The sequence below is a fragment of the Diabrotica virgifera genome, chromosome 4 (genome assembly GCF_917563875.1).
Source record: "Diabrotica virgifera virgifera chromosome 4, PGI_DIABVI_V3a".
NCBI classification, from domain to species: Eukaryota; Metazoa; Arthropoda; class Insecta; order Coleoptera; family Chrysomelidae; genus Diabrotica; species Diabrotica virgifera.
The window spans coordinates 161,194,841-161,207,344 of record NC_065446.1 but is presented as its reverse complement, the minus strand read 5'-3'; the positions used below and the strand labels follow the sequence as shown (position 1 = coordinate 161,207,344).

At 32.8% G+C, this 12,504-nt stretch overlaps 2 protein-coding genes across 3 annotated transcripts in view; one reads left to right on the top strand and one right to left on the bottom strand.

The window, feature by feature from the left end:
- The window catches only part of LOC114330761 (cilia- and flagella-associated protein 61-like), a 169,122-nt gene extending 159,217 nt beyond the window's left edge, over positions 1–9,905 (top strand). For both annotated transcript variants that reach the window (XM_028280170.2, XM_028280171.2), the window contains exons 17-19: positions 2,624–2,818; positions 9,142–9,210; positions 9,685–9,905. In XM_028280170.2, coding sequence (XP_028135971.1) covers positions 2,624–2,818; positions 9,142–9,210; positions 9,685–9,867 — 447 coding nt within the window. In that variant the 3' untranslated portion in view covers positions 9,868–9,905. The remainder of the gene's footprint in view (positions 1–2,623; positions 2,819–9,141; positions 9,211–9,684) is intronic.
- The window catches only part of LOC114330762 (TBC1 domain family member 1), a 537,565-nt gene that overhangs the window by 442,371 nt on the left and 82,690 nt on the right, over positions 1–12,504 (bottom strand). The gene's annotated exons all lie outside the window — the stretch shown is intronic.

The window sequence follows — 12,504 nt, the reverse complement described above, 5'->3', positions numbered from 1 at the left end:
CGTCTCTGGAAGATCAATAAACGTACCAGTTTTCGTTTTTCTAAATAGTTATTTTATTGAATTTTGTTTTTTCAAATTCAAAAAACGAAAAAATTTCAAATCGATTCTTCTAGAAAACGGTGTATCCTACCGATTTAAAAAAAAAGAGTATCTTTTAGTACTATAATACTTCACAATTTAAAAATCCAGTATCAAACATGCTTAGAAGTTAAAGACAAAAAAGTGATAAAATAACCGTTGCCTTACCCAAAACGGACGTCTATAACCCGTGCTAGAAATTCGCAATTGATGGAATCGATTTATCTCTAGAAGATAAATAGGCGTACCAGTTTTCGTTTTTTACATAACAGCGTTCTTGAGGTATTTAAAAAAAACTAATTACAAGACGCATGCTAAATAGATCTAGCTCCCTTATAGCCTAAGATCCAAATATAGGTCGATCTGTACCCATGTGCTTGCGGGATGAAACATTGATTTTATTAAATTTCATACATAGACATATTTCTAGCATGGGTTGTCTATCAAAATCGTGTCATAGCTATCCTTAAGGGAGGGCGTAGGGGTTGAAATCAATATTTCAAGCACATTTTTTTTTTGAAAGTATGGTAGAATTATTTTATTTTTAAATTAAATAGGCATATTCAGTACAATTCATAGATTATTGAAAAAAAAATTCAAGGAAAAATATTGAAAAATAAGTCAACAGTGGCAAATTTTTGAGGTGACACCTCAAAATTTAATGAATTTTTGCAGTGGACATCAGAACTCATCATTGGATCATAGTAAACAAAAAATTTTAAAAAAAATTATTAACCTTTGAGTTTTTCCAGGTAACGCTGTTCAGTTTTATTAGTTTTATCGACTTTGACTTTTTGATATCACTCAGAAGTGAAAACAGCGAATTTTTTTTGCAAAAAGGGTGAAAATCAACATATATATTATTGTTAAACAAGAAATAAGCATAAAACAAAAAATATCTCAACAGCGTTACCTCAAGGAATGTCTAAAGAAAATATATACAAAATACCAGGTGGGTCGGTCAAGTAGTTTTTGAGTGACAATGTCTACAGCCTTTGAAAAAAGCAGTTTTGAGAAAGACGCGTTTAAAGTATTGCCAACTTTTATTTTCAATTTCTTTTTTGTCTGTCAAATCGTAGAGTGATGCACACCGGAATATGTTTTTGAATCGCGGAGTAATTTACAAGAAAATGAGAACAGCGGTTGACCGTTTCTCACTAGGCTCAAACACGCTGGCGCTAACTTGCTGCAAAACGAGTCGAAGGTAGGGAGGTAGGCAGATAGTATTGAAATTCCTTCCTTCGACTCGCTTTGCAGCAGGTTCGCGCCAGTACGCTTGAACTTCGTGAACAGCGGTCAACAATTGTTCTAATTTTTTTTATGTAAATTACTCCGCGATTCAAAAAGATAGTCCGGTGTACATCATTTTACGATTTGACAGAAAAAAAATAAATTGAAAATAAAAGTTGACAATACTTTAAACGCTTTTTCCTCAAAACTGCTTTTTTCAAAGGCTGTAGACATTGTAACTCAAAAACTACTTAAAGACAATTCTTGGGGTCACGCTGTCGAGATATTTTTTGTTTTATTATTAGTTTTTGTTTAACAATAATAAATATGTTGATTTTCACCCTTTTTTGCAAAAAAAAATTCGTTGTTTTGACTTCTGAGTGATATCAAAAAGTCAAAAGTCGATAAAACTAAAAAACTGAACAGCGTTACCTGGAAAAACTCATAAGTTAATAAAATCTTATTGAATTTTTTGTTTACTATGATCCAATGATCAGTTCTGATGTCCACCGCAAAATTCATTATATTTTGAGGTTTCACCTCAAAAATTTGCCACCGTTGGCTTATTTTTCAATATTTTTCTTGAATTTTTTCTTGAATAATCTATGAATTGTATTTAATATGTCTATTTAATTTAAAAATAAAATAATTCTACCATACTTTCAAACAAAATGTGCTTGAAATATTGATTTCAACCACTACGCCCTCCCCCCCCCCCCCCTAAGGATAGCTATGACACGATTTTGATAGGCAACCCATGCTAGAAATATTTGTCTATGTATGAAATTTGATAAAAACAATGTTTCATCCCGCAAGCAGATGGGTACAGACTGACCTATATTCGGATCCCCTACTATTATGAAGCATTTTCGGACTAGGTGAATTGTGTTACTTTGCCTTAAAATTATCTAACAAATCACCAGTCTGCCTTTGTCAGGAGAGTTTCTAGATACCCTGTATATTGTAATGCAGTATATTGTATAACATTGTGGTGGTACTTTCATATCTTCTATTGACGTAAGTTAAAAAACATTGTGTACTTAAACATCCTTTTCTTATAAGATTCTTTTTTGATTGTAGCTTTAGCTCTGATGATGACAATTTTGTCGAAAACGCTTAGCTAAGATAAGAAAATAAATACTTTTTACACACTTTGATATACTATTTTTTCACTTCCATTATTAATTGAAGTATGTACAAAATCTACCAGGCTTTTCAACTATTTCTAATTAGAAATGGTATTTTAAAAATGATATATATTTAGTGGTATACAGGTTACAAAGATTTTACTAATATAAGGAATTTTATTTTTTAGTCCATCGACCCCTACAATCTCCACTGTCTTTGGGGAAAGCATGAACGGCTCTTAAATAATTTGCTTTTACGGTTTGAAATGGTTCTTATCACGGACCTGTTTGAATATTTTAGAGAACCTTGGGCATACGCCCTCTACCACGAAGATTTTAACACTCTTCTGGATGAACTAAATATGTTAATGACATCCAGCGTGGTAAGTAATGTACAAATGCCCTTGCACACATGTGATGAGTGCGAATAATCGGCAAAATAACAGAAAAGACGGAAAATATAATACGTTGTGAAATTAAAAGAGATAGAAGTAGGAAATTATCAATAGAAACCTATAAATTTACATTATATTGATAGTTTCCCACCTTTAGACTATTCGGAGTCAAACTGTCATAATAAAATTCTCATGTCACAATGGCAGTTGCCGAACTCCTCTGATACGTCTAAAGGTGGGAAACTATCAATATAATGTAAATTTATTGGTTTCTTTTGATAATTTCCCACCTCTACTAGTTTCATCTCCTTTTATTTAACAACGTATTATCTTTTTAGTATTTTGGCTTATTATCTTATTAGTGCACTCATCACTTTACACACACACCATTGATAAGTAGTTATTGAATTTCCTTTATATTTTATTTGCACAATTTTGCTAATTGTATAGTGTATTAATTCAAAATTATGCAACACTAAAATTCAAAAAGTAGGTATCTAATTTGTAATAAATATTTGTTTAGTTTCTAGATCTGTAATTGTATGTCAATCAACAAATACTGCATTTTTTAACCATTTGTTTATTATTTATTGGTGTAATTAAATATTTTTAAGTTTTTATTTATTACTATTTTTGTTATAGTTTTTAATACCAAAAATACGCTTACGTCATTAAGGATTTCTGACTTCAAAGCATTGCTAAAACATTATAATATGACTTAGTATCATGGCAATGTTTCTTGTAGATGAGAAACTAGGCCATACTAGACATCATTACTAAATTGTCAGAGATATGTGCCTTTATTCTTATTTACTTTACAAACAATATCTACAATTAAAACACTGAAAACGTTTGTTTTCTATACTTCCACAAAATTTATTATAACTATGTGACTACAGCTGTTTCGACAGAGTGCCTTTCTCAAGTGATTTAGTTTACTATGGGTTTGCCTTTTTAAGGTCTTTAACTGAATAGGTTGAGGAGTAAGGAGCTGTTTGTCTCGAGTTGGTCATTCAGAATTACATCTGTATTTTTTAATTTATTAATTTCCATAGATTCTAATAAAGATAGCTTAAAGCCTTTATTTTGAATATGCAGAATTTGAAACACTTCATTAAAAGAATGATTATGATCTAGAAGGTGAAGTGCGTATGTAGAAGTGTCTGTTTTTCTATTTTTGAAAGCCATTTTGTGTTCTGCTATCCGTTTGTCAAAGGTTCTGCCAGTTTGACCGATATAAGTTTTCGGACAGTCACCACAAGTTAGTTTGTAGACACCACTCTGTAGTTGTTTTCTGTTTCGGCTCTTATTGTTCTTAATATATTTGCTTAAGTTGTTGTTAGTTCTGAAAGCTGGTGTTATTCCTTTCTTTTTTATGTATCTGGCTATTTTTGTTGTTATCTTGCCAGTACCTTCTGCTCTATTACATATACTGGCAAGATAACAACAAAAATAGCCAGATACATAAAAAGAAAGGAATAACACCAGATTTCAGAACTAACAACAACTTAAGCAAATACATTAAGAACTTTAAGAGCCGAAACAGAAAACAACTACAGAGTGTTGTCTACAAACTAACTTGTGGTGACTGTCCGAAAACTTACATCGGTCAAACTGGCAGAACCTTTGACAAACGGATAGCAGAACACGAAAGGGCTTTCAACAATAGAAAACCTCTTCAGTTAAAGACTTTAAAAAGGCAAACCCATAATAAACTAAATCACTTTAGAAAGGCACCCTGCCGAAACAGCTGTAGTCACATAGTTATAATAAATTTTGTGGAAGTATAGAAAACAAACGTTTTCAGTGTTTTATTGTTAGATAAAATGAACTTCCATCAAGTAACGGTCGAATCCATCAAATATCTATAATTATTTATTCTAATTATTTATGTCAATCGGTTTTCATTAGTTGCAAAATATATTAATTAACAACTATAATATATTGTCATAGTGTATATTCAATAAAATATTATTAGTATTTAATAATTTAATTAAGGCTAAAAATAACAGATATAATATGTACTGAATAATATTTAATAGGAGTAAAATATTGTAGGTAGAGCACGAGATTGGATTTTTTTACATTGGACATTTTTTATGTAAATTATGTTTTCACAGGTACTTTATTATGTTTTTATGTTACTAACCTAAGCTAACACTAAAATACTAAAAATAAAAAATATAAAACAATACTAAAAATAAAGAATAAAATTCCTCAACTAGCAAATTATTTTTTTTTTGTATTCGATTATTACCACACCTGTACTAAAAGAAACAACGAAGCCACAGTGTGTAAGATTGATACACGCTATAAATCATTTGACAATACAATAAATAATATTATTTTATAACTTTTCCAAAGCTTTCATTTATTTATACACAATCTCGTGCTATACCAATATAATATTTTATTCGTATTAAATACTATTCACTACATGCATCTGTCATAGTTAGCCTTAAAATATTAATGATCTATTTTTAATTGTATCTACACTATAATATTGTTGTTAATTGATATATTTCGGCATATTTTGGCAAGAGGGCTTTTCATCGATTGTCATTTGTTTCGAGCTTCTGTCATGTGTCACATGATATTAATATATCTGCGTCATACGTCTCTGGTTTGTATCATTGTTTGTATCATATATACCAATACTGTTGAATACCCAGTAAAAATAAGCAACGGCAAATCTAGGGGATTTTTGTTATTGTATGATGTAGTTGGAAACAATGTTATATAAGTGTCAGATGTCAACGATAAGTAAAAATGTGTCAAAAAGAAAAATAAATGTTGATTTTGATGTTTAAGTTATTTGTAGAATTATTGAGTTTTCTTTTAAAATAAAACTGACTAGAAGTACTTCGGTGTTTAATTAACATCCACGCAATTCTGCAAAACATCAGGTTATGGCCCAGATCACTTGTTTTCGTGAGTATTTCGCCAGTAAAAAAAGTCAGTGTTGAAGAGCCTGTGTCGGTAGTTTGCCGCGGCCAACGAAAATAAAAAAGAAAAGCTGAAAAAAAGGTGAAAAAGAAGCTCGAGTATATATACATAAAAAAAGAAAAACATAAATCCGAAAAATGGAAAATTCATCGGCTGCGTTGAAACTTAGTGGTGGTGACAACTGGGTAGCCTGGAAATTTCAAACAAGGGTAGTGCTAAAAAGCCGTGGTTATTATGACATAGTAATAGGAAAGTCTGTGAGACCGAGCACTACTGGAGATGACCAAAAGAAATGGGATGCTGGTGATTCAAAAGCACAAGAATTTATAGTAACCAGAATAGAGCAAGGCCCTATGACACACATTTTATCCTGTGAGACCTCGAAAGATATGTGGACAAAGTTGAAGTCTGTCTACGACAAAGAGTCAGAGGTGAGCATTCATTTAATGCAACAAAAGTTTTTTCTCTTGGAGTTTTCATCAGGTAAAAATGTTGCCTCATTCATATCACAGCTTGAAGAGATAAAAAATAAGCTAAAGCAAGCTGGTGAAGAGCTGTCCGATAAAATGATCATGACAAAAATACTTATGGCATTGCCAGAGGAATATAAGCATTTTCGGTCCGCATGGGAATCCGTACCATCTGATAAACAAACCCTAGATGAACTTACATCAAGACTACTTATCGAAGAAGAAAGAAGTAAGTCAGCACAGGGCAGCACAGCATTGGCGATGAAAAGTGATACAAGCAGAGAATTTAAAGGGCAAAAGAAAACCAGGTTAAAGTGCCATTTTTGTGGCAGAGGTGGCCATATTGCGAAAAATTGCTTTTTCAAGAAGAAAGAGAGAGATAATAATAGCCAGAAAGACATAAAAGTATGCAGTCAATGTAAAAGACGAGGACACAACTTACAAGAGTGTTGGTTTAATAAAAATAAAAATGAAAAACAACAGACAAGCAGAGAAGAAAATAAAATTGACAGTAATGCATTCATGGTATATACTGGGAGTAAGAAAAATAAAAATGAATGGTGCTTGGACACAGGAGCTAGCGAACATATGTGCTGGAATCAAGATCTGTTTGAAGAATTGATAGAGATAAGCTATAAAAAACAAGTAAAAGTCGGAAATGGAGAAAAATTACCAGTTAAAGGTATTGGAAAAATAACTCTATGGGCATTTAATGGTAAGAAATTTATAAAGTCAACCCTGTCAGATGTATTATTTGTGCCAGATTTAAAATTTAATTTATTCTCAGCTGGATGTGCCTTAGATAAAGGTTATAAGATGTTTTCAAACAATGAAAAATGTGAATTTTATAATGACAAAGGAGAAATAAGAGCATTGGCAACACGGGATAACAAATTATACAAAATGTTATTCTCACAAGAACAAAACACTGAAACCTTTGCAAATATTTTAATTTCGGAACGCACCCCTAACGAAAACTTGTCTGACGGTCAAGTTCAAGAAAACAGCTGTTTAGTAGATGTATTTTTATCAGAGTGTAATTCTGCAAAAACAACAGAAAGTTTGAGAGTTTGGCACTGCAGATTAGCACATCAAAATACTACATATGTGAGAAACTTTTTAAGGCAAAATAACATTGATTTTATAGACGAAAAATTCGTGTGTGAACAGTGTTTAACAGGTAAACAACACAGAATACCATTCAAGTTAAGTGAATCAAGAGCAAGTGAGCCATTACAATTAGTGCATACAGACGTATGTGGCCCTATGGAAGAAGAGTCTTTAGGGGGAAATAGGTATTTCCTGTTGTTAAAGGATGACTATACAAATTATAGGTACGCGTATTTCATGAAAAATAAATCAGAAGTTAAGAAACACCTTAAAAATTTTATATCATTAGCCGAGAGAGAGACAGGCTACAAGATGAAAACTTTACGATCAGATAACGGTTTAGAGTTTATGAACCAAGAAATAAAGGAGATGCTTGACTATCAAGGCATAAAACATCAGAGATCAGTAGTGTATACGCCTCAGCAGAACGGTAGGGCTGAGAGGGAAAATAGAACCCTAGTTGAATCAGCCCGAACTATGATACAAGGGCAAAAGTTGAATAAAAACTTGTGGGCAGAGGCCATACATACAGCAGTGTATGTTTTAAACCGAACAGGCCCTAGTAGCATAAAAAATGTGACACCTTATGAATTATGGTACAAAAAGAAAGTCAATAATATTTCTACACTCAAGAGTTTTGGTTCTAGAGTATCAGTGCATGTCCCAAAAGAGAAGAGATTAAAATGGGATGCAAAAAATATGTTTGGTTTCTTTATTGGCTACAGTGAGGATGTAAAAGGTTACAAAATATTTGTCCCAGACAAAAATAAAGTTGAAATTCATCGAGATGTCATATTTTTGCCCGAGAAAACCATAGAAATAAAAAATGGGGAGACAGACATGAATAAAAACATACAGATGATATGTGAGGAGATAAAGTCAGAAGAAGATGACAGTGAAGCAGAAGAACCTCAAAATAATAGAGAAGAAAGCAGTGAGAGTGACCTCGAAACTGATAGCAGTATTGAAGATGTGAATGAAATAGAGCAGGAGCATGGATATGACCTGAGAAGACATATAAAAAGACCCTCAAGATATGATGATTATGTTCTGGATGATGACGAAATGAGTTTGTTGACTTTTAGTGATGATGAAGAACCCCAGACGTATGATGATGCAGTGGCCAGTAGTGAGTGTAAAAATTGGAAGAAAGCTATGCAATCAGAAATAAATGCGTTGCTAGAAAATGAAACATGGGAGTTTGTGCAAAGTAGTGATGGTCAAAAAGTCATTGAGTGCAAGTGGGTGTTCAAGAAAAAGAAAAATGAAAATGGTAAAGTAGTGAAATATAAAGCTCGTTTGGTAGCTAGAGGTTTTCAACAAATTGGTATGTTTTTTAATGATATTTATAGTCCAGTAGCAAAATTACCATCAATAAGGATTTTCTACGTATGACGTAGATATATTAATATTATGTGACACATGACAGAAGCTCGAAACAAATTGCGAATGAAAAGCCATAGTAGTAATGAAAAGCGATTGACATCTTTAAAAAATAGATTAAAGAATTATAGATATTATTTTTAAAGTAAGAGAAATATCTCTGACAAGTAATGATGCCTAACTTCTCACTCTACGAGAAACATCCCATGAAGAAAAGTCCTATTCTAATGTTTTGGCAACGCTATGACATCAGAAATCTTGAAATAAGTAAGCTTATTATTGTGGTAAAAAAAAAGCATAAAAAATTTGTATATTTAACTAAAAATAAGTCATTTTATTTCCAATGTAGATTTAACGTATATACTTAACATAATATATTATAATTAAGCTTTATTTTTACAGAGTACAAATGGCCGAGGATCCCTAATAAATGATCTCATTAGTCTTTACAAACAAAACAAATGGGATAAGGTATGTACCTAAATTAGGGAGTAAGTAAGTACCTACAATTAGTAGGTATATATAGTCCGTCCGCTATAACTTTTCCCATGCGGTACGATTCATTTTCAATCAAATTAAGTCAAAACAGAAAGTGAAACATACGCCGATATGTGTAGTATATAGTATACAGTATACAAAATGTATATACACATCGACGTTCGTTTCAATTTATGTTTTGACTTAATTTGATTGAAAATGAATCGTACCGCATGGGAAAAGTTATAGCGGACGGACTATACCTATATTATACATTCATGAATAAAATTTTCTCATTTTTGTTCGTACACGTCTCGATATTCTTACTTTAATATGTTCCAAATGAAAGTAATAAGATGAATACTATAATAAGGGACTAAGATAAAAAGATAATTCAATTTGTTAAAGTCAAAGATTTTTTTAAAAATATCAATTATACAATTGATTTTATTTATGATTTATTTTTAGATATCTCCAGAAGCTAAGGAAGCACTTGAAGAAAAATTTAAGAGGCTTGGTTATCCTAAATATATCGAACGGAAAGTTTTAAACTTTATAAAACAACATTTAGATCTTCTGCCGATGTATGCACATCCCATTATAATCAAAGATATACTGAAGAACTATGCCAACAGTCCTTTATTTACATAATTTCATATTTTTAATAAACACACTATATAATTTTTAAAGCATAATTTTTTTCTGCAAAAATTTGTCGTCTTATCATCTTGAACATCTCAGAAATTCGTATATCTGCGACACAGACCATAATCATTCTCTTTGCCTTATCCCTATACGGGGTGGGCTTCCCTAATTGCATTTCTCCACACAATTTTATTTTGGGTCATATCAATGTTAATCCCCTTTACCAACATGAACTGCCTTATCGTCTCCACCCAGGTCTTCTTTGGCCTTCCTCTCCGACTCCTTCCAGGAATCTGCACTTTAGCTATTCTTCGTATTAGGTGATTAATATCTCGACGTTGAATATGACCAAACGATCTTAACCTATGCTCTCTCATTTTGACATCAATTGGTACCACACTTAGACTTCTCTAATATACTCGTTTCTAAGTTTTTCCTTTTTTGTCACTCCATTCATCCATCTAAGCAATCTCATTTCCGCCACAGACATTCGTTGTTCCTCTTTCTTTTTCACTGCCCAACATTCAGTTCCGTACATCATAGCCGGTCTTATGGATGTTTTATAGAATTTTTCCTTCAGCTTCATTGGAATTTTTTGTCACACAACACACCACTCGCTTCCTTCCACTTTATCCATCCAGCCCTAATTCTACTGCATGCATCTCCATCTATTTCTCCATTACTCAGCAATACCGATCCTAGGTACTTAAAACTATTGTTTTTCACAATCATTTCACCATCCAAAGGTACCATTTTATTTGTAGTAACCCCATCTTTAACTGAACATTCCAAATACTATGTATTTGTTCACTGTTCCAGGTTTTGTTCTAAGTCTCTTTCACTATTTCCTATTAACACTACATCATCAGCATACATTAAGCACCATGGGATGTTACCCTGTAGTTTCGCTGTTATCGAGTCCAAAACTAATGAGAATAAATATGGACTAAGCACCGAGCCTTGGTGCAATCCTACTTTCACATGAAATTTATCAGTCTCTGCCACACTTGTTCTAACACTAGTCGTTACTCCCTCATACATATATCTCACAAATTTTTACATATTTATTCACCAGGGACTCCTTTCTTATTGTTGAGTGCCCACCACAGAATATCTCGAGGAACTCTATCATATGCTTTCTCAGGATCAATGAATACGATATGAGGCGTTGGTTTCTTTATTCCTATATTTTCCATCAGTTGCCTTATAATGAAAATTGCATCTGTTGTTGATCTGCCCTACATAAAGCCAAATTGATTATCAAATATTTCGGTTTCTTCACGTATCCGTCTATCAATTACTCTCTCCCATACATTCATGGTGTGGCTAAGTAGTGTTATAGCCCTGTAGTTTGTACATTGTTGTATGTCTCCCTTGTTTTTGTAAACAGGTACTAATATATTGCTTCTCCATTCGTCTGGCATTTGTCCAACTTCCATAATTCTATTAAATAGACCTGCTAGCCAACTTGTTCCTGTCTCTCCCAATGCTCTCCATAGTTCCCCAGGAATATCATCTGGTCCGACTGCTTTTCCTTTCTTTATTTTTTGTACCGCTTGAGCCACTTCCTCATTTGTTATTTTGGTGACCATGCTGTTACTGTCTCCGTTAACTCCACAGGCTGTCTTTCAAATTCTTCATTTAATAAACTCTCAAAGTACTTTCTCCATCTTTTTTCGACATCCTTTTCGTGAAATAATATTTTATTATATTCATCTCGGATACATCTAATATAATTAAAATATTTTGTTTTCTTTGCTCTCTGTTTGGCTATTTTATATATCTTTGTATCGCATTCCATGGTATCAAGTTGATCGTATAGGTTTGCACACGCTTCTGCTTTAGCTTTTTCTACTGTTACTTTCGCTTCCTTTTTGGCATATAGTTTTGAAGATCTGTGTCCGATCTGTTTTCTTGCCACTTTTTATATAATTTTCCTTTCACTTTTATTTTTCCTTGTACTTCGTTTGACCACCACCAAGTCTCTTTATGCTCAAATTTCTTTCCTGACGTTTTCCCAAGTACTTCAATAGGCTTTCTGATACTACTGGCCATTTTTCTCCAAATTGTATTATGGCTTCCTTTCATGTTCCAACATATTTTCTCTACTATTCTTTCCCTGAATAGACCTTCTTTCTCATCTTTTAGTATCCACCACTTGACTTTTTGTGGTCCTCTCCGATACTTTCGTTTAGTTTCGCTTTTTACTTCGATGTCCAGAAGCAGCAGATTATGTTGTTGGCTTACTGTCTCGCTAACTATTACCTTGCATTCACGTAGGTTTTCTTTCCTTATCATGAAATAGTCTATTTGGGAGTGATGTTGTCCACTTTTGTACGTAATAAGTTGAGTTTCTCTCTTTTTAAAGAATGTGTTAACAATCGCCACATCTAATGCTGTTGCTAATTCAAGCATTTCATCTCCAGCTTCATTTCTAGTTCCAAAGCCTAATCCCCTATGTACTGTTTCATATCCTGTCTTAGCTTGGCCCACATGTGCATTAAAATCACTTCCTATTATCACTTTCTCCTCTGATGGAATACCACTCAGGACGTCTCCTAATTGGACTTAGAAAGCTCTACTTTTATTCTCATCCAGACCTGTTTGAGGAGCACACACACACACACACACACACACACACAC